At 34.8% G+C, this 18,735-nt stretch overlaps 1 protein-coding gene across 1 annotated transcript in view; it reads right to left on the reverse strand.

Annotated features, from left to right (window-relative positions):
- LRP1B (LDL receptor related protein 1B) overlaps positions 1-18,735 on the reverse strand; it is a 1,825,183-nt gene that overhangs the window by 1,209,939 nt on the left and 596,509 nt on the right. Inside the window, exon 3 of the mRNA XM_046659286.1 lies at positions 1,589-1,726. Coding sequence (XP_046515242.1) covers positions 1,589-1,726 — 138 coding nt within the window. The remainder of the gene's footprint in view (positions 1-1,588; positions 1,727-18,735) is intronic.

Consider the following 18,735-nt stretch of genomic DNA (forward strand, 5'->3'; position numbering starts at 1 on the left):
ACTCTGCAGGCTCCTTATGTGACCCTGTCAGAGATCAAGGCTAGGAAAGGAAACTCAGCCAAGGAAGGAAGACCTTTAACTTCTCAGTCTGAATCTGTCCACAGAACAAGAATAACTGGATGTCCATTTAAAAACAAGGAAAAGACCCACTGACCCAGTTGATCTACGGTTTCTCAACATCCTCACCACTTTGGATTCTTTTTCTGAGATTGACACTTTTTCTGATCTATCTCTTCACCTCTGGTCTTGAATCCAGTTTACTTCGGCCTTTAGGTGGGGAAGTAGCAGCCAATAAGCCCTATCAGGCCTCCAGACAGGTTTTGTTTGACCTATGCATCGTTGACCACACAATGTTTTAAAAAGCAGTAGCTGACTTTGGACACCTTAAACCTATACAGATAAGGAGCTCCTCCTGAAAAACTTTTGGTGACCTAAGACCTTTTCCTACACGGCAACAATTAGTTTGTGTGAATCTGTACAGAGACCAGACATGTATCTCCAGTTTTCTACAGTTCCTTCTATTCCTTATTATCTTACTGACGCCAACATGAAGGACTGATGACTCTCTGAGGTCTTAGCTTCAATAAATATCCTTTGTGTTACATTTAGCCTGTAAGAATCTGAGTTAGAGACTTCTGGTTCAGTGGTTTCTTTCTCGGCTCCATCTTGCAGCCTAATTCACTTGATTGATACCTTGATTCTGTTTCCAGATTTCCTTACCTTAATCGTTGACTTTTTCCTATTTCTTTGTCTGACATTTCCTTCCCCCTCCCCAGCCAGTTCCATTAGAATGTGTCAGTTCTATGAACTTTTTATTAGTTTTGGGATCTTAATTATTTTTTCCTCCTATCATTAATATATCATCATGTGCCACAAAATGATGTTTTGGTCAATGATTGACCACATATATGATAGTGATCCTATAGGATTAGTACCATATAACTTAGTTGTGTAGTAAGCTATACCATCTAGTTTTGTGTAAGTGCACTCTATGTTGTTCGCCCAATGACAAAATCACGTAAAGAGACATTTCTCAGAACCTATCCATGTCATTAAGTGGCACATGACTGTGTCGGTAAACCATTGACCACCTTAGGATTTAGATGTTAATTTTTAAAAAGAAAGACACTTAATAGTATAACCTCATGGAAATAGTTTTAAGGAAAATTTTCGCATGAATACATCCAAATAGAATATTTGGCTCTGGAGGTTTTACTTCAAATATTGTTTGTTTAAGCAAAGGTTCAGAAAAACAAGCTTATAACCCTGTATGGTATCGATTTACTGTGACAAAGACTTCTCATTTGTCCTTTGCGCAAAAGTAGTCTTTTCTATGAAATATATAATTATTTAAGAGCCCAACTTCAAAACCTAAATGTATTTTTTTTCTAATAGCATTTTTTAATAAAGCACAATAGTTGCAGCTTTGAAATGCATATTGAGTGTCTCTGGCAATAAAATTCACGCTTTCTCAATAACTGATAAGATTATGGTTGAAATAAAAGACAGGTTATAGGTTCTCTTTGAACTTTCCTTAAAATTATAAAAACTTTAATATTTCAGTTCATTGCTCCGCAAATGGACTCACCCCGGCAGTGTATTCCTTCATCATACCCATCTGAGCAGTCCAGGACGCCATTGCACAGCTGGGATAAATGAACACATTTGTTGGCACCAAGGCAAGCAATGTAATTCAAGGGGCACTTGATCTCTACCTCCTCAGGGCCTGAAGAAAAGGTAAAGAAGTATAGAGAGATGTGGGTTAGCTTCACTTTTTTAATACTAAAACTCTTATGCATGAGAAACTACTAGCATTAATTTACAAAACAAAACTATGGAAAATACTACCAGAGGGCAGCTCTGATTCTCAGAGACATCGAAATTAGCCTATGTGATTAAAAAAACCTAATTTTTAAAAGCTGCATATGAAATAAAATATTGTGTATTTTTTCAAATAATGCATTAAAAACGCAAGAATTCTTTTCAACCTTCAAAGTAGCATGGATTTAAAATCTGAGGGTTGGTTTGAGTCACTTTTCTATCTCTTATCCTCAGATAAGTGGTCAAGGTACTTAAACTCTGTAAGTCTCAATTTCCTCAACTGTGAAATATGGATAATGGCAACTTCTTGGCAAGTCTCTTGTTAGGCTATCAGGTAACACAAACAAAAAGGTGTTAGTAGAATTTAAATAAAGTTGTGTCAACCTAGAAGTTATTTTGTTTTTAATTTGTTCTTTAGAAATATAAAGACCAGCTAGTTATATACTTATTTATATATGGATTATTTTGTTTAAAAAAACTTTACTGAATAACTTTCATGCAATAGAATTTGCTAAAGTATGAGGAGGCGATGATAAACAGGGCATACTCACTGAGTTTACCTGCTAGTGGTAATGAAACTTTATATAATCACCCTTTGTCTTTTTAAAGATATTCTTAAGTCAGAATACTAAATTTTTACTCAAAGTTCATCAATTTCAATTCTTTATCAAACATCCAAATTGGATGTTATTGTCTAAACTTCAGGTTGCTAATTCCCAAATCCTATCTATACTTCTATAAGCACTCTCCAAATTCCCCAAATGACTAGTAAGCTTCCCCAGCTCTCCCCAATCCAAAGCGCAGTCATACCATATGACCACAATCGTGTATTAATCTGACACTGATTATTGCAGCAGCCCAGATTCTACAGTCAGACACACTTAGGATTTAATCGTAGTTCTGTCAATACCCATGAGACATTAATTTATTTAAGCAACTAAGCAATAGTTTTCTCATTTGTAAATGGAACGATCAGCTGAGTCTACCTTGTAGAGTTGTTGTGAATGTCAAAAGTTATTGATGGTGGAGCTGGCCCACGGCGTAGTAGTTAAGTCCAGCATACTCTGCTTTGGCGGCCCAGGTTTGCAAGTTCAGATCTCAGGCATGGACATAAACCACTTGTCAAGCCATGCTGTGGCAGCAACCCACACAGAAAATAGAGGAGGACTGGCACAGATGTGAGCTTAAGGCTAATATTTCTCAAGCAAAAAAAGAGAAAGATCAGCAACAGATGTTAGCTCAGAGTGAATCTTCTTCAGCAAAAACAAAAAAAAAGGTATTGATAGCAAAGCACTGAGCACTGTGAGATGCAGGCTCAGAGTAAGAATTCAACATGTGTTAATCATGTAAATTAATGCAGCACAGGGGAGTTTTTAATAGACTCCAGAGCCAGATTCTTGGGTCCAATTCTTGGTCCCATCATTTATAAATGGAGTGACTTTGGCAGATTATGTACCTTCTCTGTGCTTCACTAGGTTGTTGTAAGGATCTTATAAAAAGCTCTTAGCATTTCTCCTGGCAAACACTAAATAAGTGTTTGCTGTTATCATAGTTAAGTAAAGAATGTTCCAAGAAGGTGAGTTGCCTACTGGAAAACATTAAAATCTCATAACTTTCTTTTCTATTGCAAGCCCCAAAAGGAGAAAAAAAGCTTAAAAATTTGTTTGACTTTCACTATTTACTTGAGGCAAAATAATAAGAATAATGAAAAGACCAATCTAACATATTCTAGGATATGCAAAATTATGAGAATTGCAGAGATAGTGATATAATAGAATTAGAAAACAAAGAAAAAAGAAAACAAAAATATTACACAAGCAAAAAAAACAAAGACAACTGGAATTGCCAGAAGTAAGATATATTTCTGAAATGCTTACCAAACATGAATTACAGTTGTATGTGATTTTATTTGATGCTAAAAGAGCTTTCAACCTTTTATGTTTGAGGGATGTAAATATTTTTTTTTCTTTGTTTTGAGGAAGATTAGCCCTGAGCTAACATCCGTTGCCAATCTGCCTCTTTTTGCTGAAGAAGACTGGCCCTGAGCTAACATCCATGCCCATCTTCCTTTACTTTCTATGTGGGATGCCTGCCACAGCAATGCTTGACAAGTGGTGTGTAGGTCTACACCCAGGATCCGAACTGCCGAACCCCAGGCCATGGAAGTGGAATGTGCAAAGTTAACCACTGTGCCACCAGGCAGGCCCCCTGTAAACAAATTTTTATGATGTAGTTTCGCTTGCTGAAGTGTTGCCACTAAAAGGTATCCTTGTATTTTTTGCATGGATATTGATAGAATTGCTGCTATACAAGGCTATTAATTTTGTCAAACGCTTGTCACCCCAAAAGCACAACTCATTTTACTGTAACATGTCTCTATAACTGTAGTATCAATATTTTTAAAAATATACATTTGTTCCCATATTTATAATTAAAATACAAGTGTATAAATTTAAACCCAAATTATGGAAATAAAAGTAAGTGAAACTTTTTTACTAAGAGTTTTCAGCTATTGGATCTTACATTTGTAAGATTAATCTAAATTCATTTTAAAAATAAAATGTAAAAATATGTTAGTTTTGAAAAGCTGTAAACTTCTGTGACCAACAGTCACAAAATACTTCTTTTTAAAATTAATTGGCTGATTCTTAAAAATTTGAAAACATGCATCTTTGCATAAATGTCAAAGTAGTGTTTAAGCCAGACATATTTAGATCTCTGTATAAATTCTGAAAATAACCCATAGAAAGAACCTGAGATATTTTAGAAATTTTATAGTTGGACACCAAAAATGACTTAGTATTTCTTATAAAAATCAAGATTTTTAAAAAATTGCTCCACATCTTGGCTCAAATGAAAGTATGATTTTTCATTTCTAAGACTGTCAGCTAACTGATGAACTTGATAGAACAGGTGAAAGGCACACCTGGTGTTCAGAAGTAGCTCAGCTATTTACAAATTTTGAGACAACAAGAAAAATGTTTGGATTTCACAAAGACAGTATATAGAACTATTAGATTCTTCCTAGTGGTAACATGTAAGGACAAAAGAGGAATTTGTTTGTTTGAGAGAACGAAAGAGTTAATTGGTTATAGACTAGCCACTACAGTATTCCCCATCTTTGGTATCCTCATCTTGGTTTCCATCACCACTGCGTAACCAGTAAGACAGCTGGGCCATAGATTGATGGATTGTACCTTACCCAGTCCTTCCCAAATTTTCATATCGAAGCACATTAAGACAATGATAATGTTTACAAAATACGCTGAAGTAAGTAGCAGGAATTATTTGTAGAGGTTGCCCAGGTCTTGGGAATTAATCTCAAAATTGAGGGCATCAATATCTCAAATCCATTTGACCAGTGCTGGGATAATTCAGTTGGAAAACTGCTAAAACCAGTTGTTTCTTGTTGTTCTTTCTGGAAAATGGTCACAGAGATGGACGAGTTTGAGAAGTAGCAATGCCTGCTACAACTGAAATTCTCCCAGAAACCAGGCAGATGGGCATTTACTCTACTATTGTTTTGGGGAATAGTCCATCCTTGATACCCAATGATCATTCGGGTAGTAAAGGTATGTATATCCCATGAGGCTATTTTAGGCTATCCTATAAAAGGAGAGAAAACTCAGCCTGATTACTACCTGTGTGACAAGAAGGGGCCTGTGATAAAGGAGGCTACATGAATTCCTGAGAATATGTCAATGTTACATTAATTGATTCATCTCATGAAGACTTTTAGGCATTCAAAACATTTCATTTATTTATAAACAGAGTAACATCTTACCCATTCAGCACAAAGTGGTAAGAAAGACATAAGTCTCATCAAATATGTTTTCTGATTAAAGATAATTGAGACAGTACACTTTGTGAAGGGGTGGAGGTTTTTCTTCTATAATGGCAGATACAGTCAAATATCTGTACTAGTTACTTTATCATCATATCTTAGCAGGACCAGCATCCATCCTCTCCCCCAAAGTTAACCTCTCCATCTTATACTCTATCACATCCCACTTTTTGAGTTTTGTCCTATCAAGACTTGCTGCCTGGTTGTATTTCTCCTTTCTATCTTTCCAATGGGTCGAAGTCCTCTGCCTCCAATCTCGTTCAATTTTCTTAACCTAGACTCAAGAATAAAGTTATTTTTGCTGACTGAACTTTCCTTCAAATGGCATCCCTTTTCTCCTATCTTTTTAAAATTTTTCTTAATTTTTTTACTATTTTTTTGAGGAAGATTAGCTCTGAGCTAACATCTGTCACTAATCCTCCTATGTTTTGCTGAGGAAGACTGGCCCTGAGCTAACGTCCATGCCCATCTTCCGCTACTTTATATGTGGGACACCTGCCACAGAATGGCTTTTAACCATTAAACTTCTCCAAAATATAGACTGTACCTGCTGCATTCCCATTCCCTTCTCACTGTGACCTCTCCTTCCAATATTCTGTGAGCTTCTTCTCCCCAAATTCTCCATGGTCCTGCTAACAGTGAAGCCATCAAACCACATGGAAGAGAGCAAGAGAAGAAGAAAGGAACAGAGAAGAACTACTAAAACAGCCAGAAAAAAAAGTAACAAGATGGCAATAAATATATATTTATCTATAGCTATTTTAAATGTCAATGGATTAAATGCTCCAATCAAAAGGCAGAGGGTGGCAAACTGGATAAAAAAAAACCAAGACCCATATATATGTGGCATACAAGTGACATACTTTAGACCTAAAGACACTCACAAACTGAGAGTGAAAGGATGGAAAAAGATACTCCATGCAAATGGCGAAGGAAAGAAAGCAGGGATAGCAATACTTATATCAGACAAAATAGACTTTAAAACAAAAAGTGTAACAACAGACAAAGAAGGGCACTACATGATGATAAAGGGAACAATCAAATAAGATATAACACTTGTAAATATCTATGCACCCAGCATAGGAGCACAAAATATATAAAGCAATTATTAAAAGGCATAAAAGGAGAAATGGACAGTAACACAATACTAGCAGGGGACTTTAACACTCCACTTACACCAACAGATAGATCATCCAAACAGAAGATCAATAAGGAGACACTGGCCTTAAAGCCACATTAGACCAGATAGACTTAGTAGATATACAGAACATTGCATCCAAGAACTGCAGAATACACATTCTTTTCAAATGCATATGGAACATTCTCCGGGATTGATAACATATTAGGCCACAAAACAAGTCTCAATAAATTTAAGAAAATCAAAGTAAGACCAAGCATCTTTTCTGACCACAAAGGTATGAAACTAGAAATCAACTACAAGAAGAAAATCAGAAAAGCCACAAAAATGTGGAGATTAAACAAAATGCTACCGAACAATGATTGGGTCAATGAAGAAATCAAAGGAGAAATTAAAAATTACCTGGAGACAAATGAAAATGAAAATACGACATGACAAAATCTATGAATACAGCAAAAGTGGTTCTAAGAGGGAAGTTTACAGCAATTCAGGCCTACCTCAACAAACAAGAAAAATCCCAAATAAACAATCTAACAGTACACCTAAAGGAATTGGAAAAAGAAGAACAAACAAAGCCAAACATCAGCAGAAGGAAGGAAATAATAAAAATCAGAGCAGAAACAAGTAACATAGAGACTAAAAAAGTAATAGAAAAAAATGAAACCAAGAGCTGGTTCTTTGAAAAGATAAACAAAATTGACAAACCTTTAGCTAGACACATCAAGAAAAAAAGAAAGAAGGCTCAAATAAATACAATCAGAAATGAAAGAGGAAAAGTTATGAGACACCTCTGAAATACAAAAGATTATAAAAGAATATCATGAAAAGCTACAGGCCAACAAATTGGATAATCTAGAAGAAATGGATAAAGTCTTAGAATCATACAACCTTCCAAAACTGGATCAAGAAGTAGAGAATGTGAATAGTCCAACCACCAGTAAGGAGATTGAAACAGCAATCAAAAACCTCCTAAAAGATAAAAGTCCAGGACCAGATGGCTTCCCTGGTGAATTCTACCAAACATTCAAAGAAGACTTAATACCTATCCTTCTCAAACTGATCCAAAAAATTGAAGAGGAGGGGAGGCTTCCTAACGCATTCTGTGAAGCCAACATTATCCTAATATCAAAACCAGACAAAGACAACTCAAAAAAAGAAAATTACAGACCAATATCACTGATGAACAATGATGCAAAAATCCTCAGCATGATACCAGCAAATTGCACACAACAATACCCTAAAAAGATCATACATCATGATCAAGTGGGTTTTATTCCAGGTGTGTGGGGATGGTTCAACATCTGCAAATCAACCAGCGTACTACACCACATTAACAAAATGAAGAATAAAAATCACACGATCATTTCAATAGATGCAGAGAAAGCATTTGACAAGATACAGCATCCATTTATGATAAAAACTCTAAATAAAATGGGTATAGAAGGAAAATACCTTAACATAATAAATGCCATATATGACAAACCTACAGCTAACATCATTCTCAATGGAGAAAAACTGAAAGTTATCCCTCTAAGAACAGGAACCAGACAAGCATGCCCACTTTCACCACTCTTACTTAACGTAGTCCAAGCCAGAGCAATCAGGCAAGTAAAAGAAATAAAGTGGATCCAAACTGGACAAGAAGAAGTGAAACTATCACTATTTGCAGATGACATGATTTTGTATATAGAAAACCCTAAAGAATCGATTAAAAAACTTTTGGAAGTAATAAATAAATACAGTCAAGTCTCAGGATACAAAATCAACATACAAAAATCAGTTGTGTTTCTATACACTAACAACGAAGTAGCAGAAAGAGAAATTAAGAACAAAATCCCATTTACAATGGCAACTAAAAGAATAAAATACCTAGGAATAGACTTAATCAAACCATATATCAGATAAGGGGTTAATATTCAAAGTATAAAAGGACTCATACATCTTAACAATTTGAAAAATCAACAACCCAATTAAAAAATAGGCAGAAGATCTGAACAGAGATTTCTCCAAAGAAGATATACACATGGCCAACAGGCACATGAAAAGGTGTTTAACATCATTAACTATCAGGAAAATGCAAATCAAAACTACAATGAGATACCACTTCACTACAGTCAGAATGGCTATAATTAACAAGACAGGAAACAACAAGTGTTGGAGAGGATGTGGAGAGAAGGGAACTCTCATACTCTGCTGGTGGGAGTGCCAGCTGGTGCAGCCACTATGGAAAGCAGTATGGAGTATCCTCAGAAAATTAAGAATAGATCTACCATATGATCCAGCTATTCCACTGCTGGATATTTATTCAAAGAACTTGAAACACAAACGCATAAAGATACATGCACCATTATGTTCATCGCAGCCTTATGCACAATAGCCAAGACTTAGAAGCAACCTAGGTGCCCATCAAGGGATGAATGGATAAAGATGTGGTATATATACCCAATGGAGTACTACGGAGCCATAAGAAATGATGAAATCTGGCCATTTGCAACAACATGGACTGGACCTGGAGGGTATTATGCTAATTGAAATAAGTCAGAGGGAGAAAGTCAAATACCATATGATCTCACTCATAAGTAGAAGAAAAAAAGAACGACAAACACATAGCAACAGAGATTGGATTTATGGTTAGCAGAGGGGAAGGGGGGAGGGGAGAGGGCGAAAGGGGTGATTAGGCACACATATGTGCTGATGGATATAGTTAGTCTTTGGGTGGTGAACATGACGTAATCTACACAGAATACAAAATAGATTACGATGTACATCTGAAAGTTATATAATATTATAATCCAATGTTAGAGCAAAATTAATTAATTGATTAAAAATTAAAAGAAAAATTAAACGAAGCTGAAAATTAGGAATCACAGAATTCTAGTCCACTGCTTTCCTATGATTTTCTTTCTAAAAACAAAACAAAACAAAATAAAAATAAATGCTGCTTTGACCCAACGAGTATTTTCAAAATCATGATCATCTCAGTTGCTGGCCACAACGAAACCAAGCTCCTTGGCCTGATTTCATCATCTAATGGAAACCTAATTAGCATTATTTACAACTTACTTTCAGTACTTATACTTTACTTCATCTGGTGTCATCTTCCACTTCCCTAATTACACCAAATGTTTCCCACTTCTCGATTTTTCTGTATGCAATATCATCATCTGGAAAGGAAACTTTCTCTTTATTTTTCACCCAATGAAGTCCTTCAAAGTCAAGCCCAATCTCTGGCCTCCCCATCAAGTTTTCTTTATGAAAAATAGCATGACAAAGTGGAAAGGTTATGAGTTTTAGAGATCACGCCCTTGAATTACAGTTTTTATCTGCCATTTATTAGTTCTCTAAACTTAAGTAAAATATTTAACCTCACTGAGACTCTTCTTTCATATCTAAAACATGCGGATGATAATAGTGTCTCTCTCACATTATTGTTATAAGGAGCCAAAGAAATCATGGATTGAGAAGCACGATACAAACAAATGGGAGTTTTTTTGTAGCTGTCATTGATCCTATTTTGTTCTCTGAAATTGTACAATACAGACGTCATTTATATTGTGTTTTATTTTTTTTTACAATAGAAAATCTTGGTATAGCTTATGCACCATATTGATGTATGCCGTTTCACATGTATTTCTTGAGGCATCAGGTCTTTTATTTATTTTTTATTTTACCCCTTTCACTTTACAATATAAACTGGAACTTAGGATAAATAAATATATATTGATTACTAGTTGATATAAAATCAAGTAAAAAATAATTGGGTATATAAAGTCATTACCGAAAAGCATTAGATGACTTCAAAATTAAAAATTTTTAAATAATGCAGTTCTGGATTTCGTTTGATTGTACCTATCTATTCACTTAGAAGACTAAGATTTGATTATATTTTGCAGAATTATTTGAAACTCAACTTCTAGTAAAGCCTAGTACTGATTTAAAAAAAAAATGCTGAGGAACATAAGCACTATTTCTATTGATAGGCTATTTTATAATATTTAGCTTTTGAATATTGAATACTGTGGAGATTTTTGGTTTATTGAATTGAAGATACCACCATTTCTAAGAATTTGTGGAAAGTGCCTTAAAAATGAACTTTTCTAGAATTATTTAAAAACACTTTTGTAGTGTCATTATAACTAAGTAATATATTAAGATTTCTGGAGTACCATTAACCTGATGGCAAATGCTTAATCTTTTCTGTCTCTATGCTTTCTTCATTTTTTTTTAAGAATGCTTTTATACACAATCAGATCCAGTTTCTTAGGAATATTAGAGACTACTATCTTTTAGGGGGGAAAGGTAATTCCTCGGCAATTAAGTATATAGAAATATTGCATTATAATATCTATTAGAATTTTCATAGCTGAGAGATCAAAATAGTCACAGCAATCTAGGACCCTTAAGAAAACTGTAAAGCATGTGAACCACGTTATTTATTCCATGTTGTTTGGGAAAATTACTATACAATGTAAATATATTTAATATCATATATCTACTTAATATTAAACATAACATTGGATCACATAATACCTTTAGAGAAGCAATACAACTTTCCTAGGACTGTGTTTATTCACAAGGTCCTGTGTGCTTATTTTCAAGCATAATTTATTTTTGCGTGAGAGCTACTTCACCTGACAAAGTGATATTTTAATTTAAGTGGAGAAAATGAAAGAAATTTATAGTATTTCTAAGAAAATTAAAATTGGATTTATGTGTTTCAACTTCTAAATAAAACAATATTAATTGATATCATTTGTTAGAGTAATCTATATACACTTGAAGATACAGAAACATGAATAAGAACCTTTAAAGACACACGTACACTCAATCTAATAGTCACTCGTTCAAATTAAATAGTTTCTGTTTAAAATAGGTTCCAGTAATGGCTTATGTGTTTACATATTTCAAATGGATGTTGTGAGGATTCAAGAACGGGCAGAGATGTAAAGGTGGTTGATTTTGTCTGGCTACACTAGCATTAAGCCATCTCTGACACCTGTCCTATTTTTAAAGGCCCTGGGGAAGGAGATTTTGCAGATTTGATAACTTGTTCCAAGTTTTGAAAATCCTTTTTCTTTAGTCCTTACTCTTCAGAAGTCTCAGTGTAGAAAAATTCCTTACATCTAACATACAGAGCTTTATTTATGTATTTAATATATGAAAAGCATGCTTGGTCATCTAAGGAAGATTGTGCCATATTAAGGCAATTCTGCTATAACTAAAGTCACCATTGTGTCTACTGTTGTGAGTATGAACACATGGATGGTTAGTTAAGACTCTTTTACTGAAAACTTTATGGATCACATATGGAAATATTATGTTAAAATAGAGAGCTCTACATTTCTGTGTGTGTGTGCTTTCTGCTAACTTTAGAATATATCAAGTGATTTTTATCAGTTTAATTGACTTTTGGTATCTGAATCCAACAAATGTAGCTTAACTCATAACATTCTCCTGGTCTGAAACTGTAAATATTTAGAATATAGTCAAAATTGGCAAGTGAAAAATATTGTATGAACATAGCCAAAGTGTTCTTGTCATTACTATAGCTTTACCAATAAGAATTTTATTGGGTCAATGGACTGTCTTGCTTTCTGACCTTCCACTTAAGGGCAACTAGATAAGAAAATAAATGAAATCACTGCTTTATGAGTGATTGTCATGGCAGCATTGCCGTTCATTAAACCCAGTGCTAAAGGAGGGAACTTATCTTGGATGTAAAAAATCAATGTTATTAGGCGTTTTAAGTGGTCCTTTACTCCTCTCCATGCATCTCTTCTTCACATGTTCTTTGACTTCTCTATTGTTCCACTCTCTTTGTCAAAAGGTCTAGAAAGTCCTTCTCCCCCATTTCTACCTCAGTGAAAACATACTCATATGCTTTGCTTAATCTCTTAGAGCCCTGCTCTTTGCTAGCCAACTTGATAAACTAAGTGCTATCTCTTACAGGTAATGTATTTTGCATTTAAACAAGATTTGCAGAAACACCAGATTAACTCTAAAGATTGGAATTTTAGGCCTCTGTGAAAATGACAAAGATACTTTAGTTAGAGAAAAAGGGGCACTTCATTGATTGATATTCATATCATACTTCTTGGTAGCAATTTCGTTGATTTGTAAAGTTGGCTTTCAACTCTTTTTTTAAATGAATGAATACATATTTAATCAATTAACTGTAAAGAATCCAACTTCAGTTTGCAGCAATCCTACCGAGTTCTCAAAAAGCAAATACATGATCTAGTCATTTCTTAAAACTTCTCTATGAGGAAAAGATACACCCAATGTGCAGATAAAAAAACTAAGGAAGCAAAGGTGAAATGTTCCATTTGGGAGTATCTTTCTCCTGAAACACAGAATAAAAGGTAAGTGTTTCATCTCTAAAGCCAATGCTTTTTCCTCTTGTTCTCTAGGGTTACTTTACCTATGTAACCCAGTGACAGCTCTTGATTGCAGTTTTGAAGTTCAGGGTAATGTGGAAAGTCTACACAATTTGAAGCAGAGATGACTCCCTAGTAGGAAATATGTTAACAGACTGATGCCTGACAGGAAAAGACAAGCCAAAGTCAGATAGTTCCATACATCTCCCAGAGAAAAGGGGTCTTACTGCAACAAAGAGACAACGAGTGGGAGCTGCCTCCTGGTTCATCCACATGTTAAGACAGCTGAGAGTCATTCCATCTTTGATTCCACAAATGTGTTAGAGGTTGCTTCTGAGCCAAACTGTGTACATGGAGGCAATCGCTATCACCACTTTTAAGAGGGATGTATGTATATATAGACATATATATATATATTTTGAGGAATAGGTAAAAGAAAAGGAATATTTTTCTATCTCTTTTCCTAGATATATATATATATATATATATTTTTTTTTGAGGAATAGTTAAAAGAAAAGGAATATTTTCTATCTCTTTTTCTATAGGCCAAGAGAATAGAAGGTTAGATGTTGGTCCTGAATTCAGGCCAAAAAATCAAAGACAAGTTAATGTTAAGTAATTAATGGAAGAAAGGATTTTTGTGGTGTGTTGTCCAAAGAATAATAGTCAAAGGTCAAAGGAATTCTAAATAGATAAATCATTACTAAAATCCATGAAAGGCATTATTTAATTCCCCCCCAAATAACAGTAAGTAACAAAGCCAACATTTGATACCTAAATATATAAGAAAACAAAATTAGTAAACAGCAACTGTGCTTCCTTGTTCTCAGATTAAGAACAGATAAGAAGAGTTACTTTGAGGATCCACTAGATGACAAGCATCATTTCTCATCCAATTAGATCTCCACCGAAATTTAGACAAGGTGAAAACAACTCCATAAAAACCTGAGAACAAGCATTTTTATTTTTTAGAGCTCACTGACAACATTAAATTATAAATACTAACTTAAGAAGAAAACTATCTTTCTGATTTAGAGAGAAGTTTGCTCTGTGACCCTTGGTAAAAACAACCAGGACTCACTGAGATATATGTAGACAATGAGAAGAAAGATCTTTTCTGATTCCACTATGACATTTATCAAAATAAAAGTTATTTCATAGGAGTTATTCAGTTCTTATTTCATTTGGGAAAAAAACTCTGATATTTGCTTGGAATGAATGGATAAGAGAAAAATAGAGAAAAGAGAAGAGGAAATAAATGCATGCCTTAAATTACCCTACATATTTTGAAAAGTAATTCTTTGATGTATGTGAAAACAAATAAGCAATTGTTTGAGAGACCTGATTAGCATCCAAATGGTTACAGTAAGAAGGACTGGTTAGAGCACATGCAGTTAATTGTCTTTCACTGGAAGAACCACGTCACAAGACCTGAGGATTTTGATATGAGCCAATTTATACTTGAGAGGAAGACAGAATGTTAAACAGTCCAATTTAAAAGCCATAGGATAGTACAGACACTCTTAAATATAACAGTCTTGACTCATTGGTAGAGTGTATACATTGCATATTTCAGACCAAAAGAGAAATGTTATTGATGAAAGATACTCAAAAGTTAATTTTCATGCCATTCAAAATGTTAACTCTGAAAACGATTTTATGATGCACTTTTAATGAAAACAAACTGTTTTTACCTTATTCAATAAAAGTAGTATTATATTAATGGGATAATTGCTTCCTTTAATAGCAATTAATAGGATAAGTACTTCCTTTCTTCCAGGCTCTATGGTAAGCCCATAATGTCCATTATCTTATTAAATCCTTACAAGAACATTATGAGTTAGGTATTATAATTGCCATTATATAGATGAGGAAATTGAAGATTGCAGAGGTTAAATATGTTCTTCAAGGTCACAGATTTGTAATGCTACTATTTGAATCAGGTCTCTGACATCTTCAAAATCTGGTTTCTTTACTGATTGTCTTATATTGTATTACAATCCCAATCCTGTGTAACCAAGAAACAAACTAGGTAATGAAGCCTAATTATGTGTTTCTGTCTGTCTGTTTCTCTCTCTTTCTTTGTGAAGCTTACAGAAGGATCTTGAGGAAAAGGGAAGAAAATCATGTTAGAAGTCAAGGTGTGAACCATGCTATTTCACTATTTAAACCGCTCTTACAGTCAGGGTAATACCCACATATTTAACAACAGACGAAATACACCATACAGGCTACAGCTTCTACGAGTAACATAAGAGGGAAACTTGAGGGGAATCTTGGCTGGCTGTGAATGACTCATGATCTCTTGCTGTGGGACTGTCACCAATTTCAGCTGTCCAGGCCTGTTTGACCAGGGAGAAGGAAATAAGGACAGGGGATGGCAAGTGGGAGGCACGACAGGCTGAGTGGCAAGCAAGTAGGTTGAGGTATGCTAGGATGTGCTCTTTCTTTGTCCATTTTGGCCTGAAGGGGCATGGGATTATTTGAGGATTCCAGGAGGGCACGGGGTAGCAGCTGTTTAATCAGAATAGAAGTGTTTCAATACTTTATCAACCAGTCCTGTTGTAGCATGCATACCAGCTAAATATTAGTCATACTTAGAGGAATTTGTGTTGTCTATTTTCAGCAAATTCTAACAATGACCATGGTTCCCGCACTCTTTGGCTTCTGACAGAATATTTACTCACTATGGCTCTAGGTTGTCCTCAGTAAATAGAAACAAGTTTTCAATGGTATATATTGGTAAGGTGACGCCGAATTCTTCTAATTATCAGCCAACAGAACCATTGTACAAAACACTTCCTTTAACCATTTAATCAGACTTTCACCATGTGCTTATGTCTGTTTTGGTGGGGCATCCTCTAGATCAAGCAGACTGGCCACATGTCAGTCGTTACCTCTTCCTGGTAAAGTCCTGCTTGTTTTGCCACTTGGCACAGCTTCAGTGCCTGGTTTGCTTGGCAGGAAGGAGCCCAGCATGAAAAATGCCAGCATCACAGGTTCAAATACCATATGGTATAATTATCTTTCTGTTTTTCAGCCACAGATTTTACCTCCAAACATCTGCCACCCATATCTCTTCTTCCTGCTAGAACTGACACAGGGAAAGACCGTATCTTTGAAGCAATACAAATCCCTAAAAGGGAGAACTGATACCACTTAGGATTTAACTGCATATCTAAAAGGATGAAGACTTAGCCAGGCTTGAGTTTGAATTCAATGTGGCAACACTAAATACTCAGCCAGATTCTCCCTGGGAGACCCTGTAAGGAATCACTACAGGGCCTTTGAGGGTCCATAACTGCTTCAGTTCATTAAATAGCACCTTGCCTGTCTTGTTTTAAACTGAGCTGAATGCCTCCAATTTATGTGAACAATTAAACAACTGCTAAATAAACAGTATTTGGCGAATAGTGAGTCAGCAAAAGAAGTTTCTCTTTCCTCATGGAAATCATCAACTGGCAGTACCCACTTCTCTCAAAATTTTCTAAGGCAACTACTCCTTTCACAGCATTTTGGAAATGTAGATTTGTGCCAAGTAAAGGAATAATACAAAAACAAGGAGATGGAGATTGAGATTGAAACACACACACACACTAACACACAGAATCATCACATTGCTAATAGTGTTAATAAAACTAACCCACTAAATGATATCTGAATGATCTGAAAAAATTAATGAACTAGTGATATCCGTTATTTGGATATTAGAGAGGAATTCCTTACATTTATGGGCACTTTTAATGGTCTATGAAATTGCAATACCCTCTTGAAAATTTCCTTGGCTCAGGAAGAAAAATAAAACAAAACAGCGACAACAAGAGGAATTTTCTGGTTATCAATGTTGAGGATTATGGAAAAATAAATAATCTCATATGTCAACGAAATACCCCAGGTAGGCTTTCATACTCCATCACTCTATTCTGTTTGAGGGATTCCAAAGCTGGTCAACTTTACTCTGAATCCTACTCTACAGTAAATACTGTTGTAGCAAGATTTTAAGGAGTCTCTCCTCCTTCACCAAATCCTTTTGTCATATAAATTTGCAAAGAAAAGCAATGATTTATTTTTGTTGAGTCTGCCCTTTCTGACCCTTCATACCTATGGTAATGAACAGAAAAACTGTCAATGGAAGGAAGAGGAAAAGCAAAGGTCAATAGAAATGTGCAGAATGGAAAATCAGGCATCAGATTACAGAATTGAGCCAGTTTTTATCTGGCCCTAAATTCGTAATATACCTTTTGAAATTAGTCTTCTCCGTAGAAGTTTGAACAGGTACATGCAAGTGAAAAGTTTCCTACAGAACACTTTTCCATTTTTAAGTTTAATACTTATTTTTTCTGTAAATGAATTCAAAACTACCCATTTGTTACTTCAACACATTTACTACATGGAATCTGATAGAAACCTCATTAAAGATGGACCTTTGTAGACTTGCGTGCACACACAAAATTCTGTAAAATAGAAAACAATGTTCTGCTACAAGCAAAACTATATATATCTGTCAGTTTGGGAAAATATACAAATCCTTTACTGCAGCATTTTCCTTTGGGCTCCACCTATGTTCTCATTGCGGTATTATCTGATGAAGTTGATTAATGACCACAATTAAGACAAAATAGCACTGTATTTAAGATAGAAATAATAATCCATAGAATTTCCTTAAGGATGCCTCATTTATTTGTACAGTTGTCATGGAAATGCTGTGTTTCATTGGAGTCTTTTATTTAAAACTGAGATATCTAAAAGCTTCCTTAAATATAAAAGCATAAAATTACCCTAGAATAGTGTCAAGATTTTGATATTTGATGCTGGAGTGCATGAAGGATTCATCTTCTTTGATGTTATTCAACATATTTCACCATTTTGCTACTCTGATCTGATTTTCATGGATTACGTCTCTCAGGAACATTTCCCCACATTTCATACCAAACATTTTATCAATGTCACAGTCAGAGCCATACTATACATATATTCTAAGACAATGCTTCTCAAATTTTAATGTACATATGAAACCACCTAGGGATCTTCATAAAGTGCAAATTTTGATTCAGTAGATCTTGGCTGGGACTGAAATTCTGCCTTTCTCCAAGCTCTCAGGTGATGCCAGTTCTGCCAGTGCACAGACCACACTTGGAGTAGCAATGTTCTCTAAAAAACACATTGCAAATCCAGTTCTTATTTTTTGGAAAAGTGTTCACTGAATTGGAGTCTAAACAAATGGAGCACCAAGTTTTGTTCAACCACAAACTAAACAAAATGTTACTTAAAGAGGGGCAGAAGCACATAATTTTAAACTTGTTATTAATATTAATATATTGGCGCATTCTAGAAATGCTGATCTGCAGTAAATTCATATGAAAGATTTTGTCTTTGGGACAACATATGCATTCATATCCTGAAAAAAATCTTCTAATCTTTGACCAGGGATCTTACATTTTCAAAGAAGAAACAAGAAAAAAATGTCATGAATTACAGAATAGGATACCAGATATAAAAAGTGAGAAATTATGCAAAAAGTCCTTGTTTTCCATTATTTGTTTTTAGAAACTGAG

The sequence above is a fragment of the Equus quagga genome, chromosome 4, assembly GCF_021613505.1.
Source record: "Equus quagga isolate Etosha38 chromosome 4, UCLA_HA_Equagga_1.0, whole genome shotgun sequence".
Lineage (NCBI taxonomy): Eukaryota > Metazoa > Chordata > Mammalia > Perissodactyla > Equidae > Equus > Equus quagga.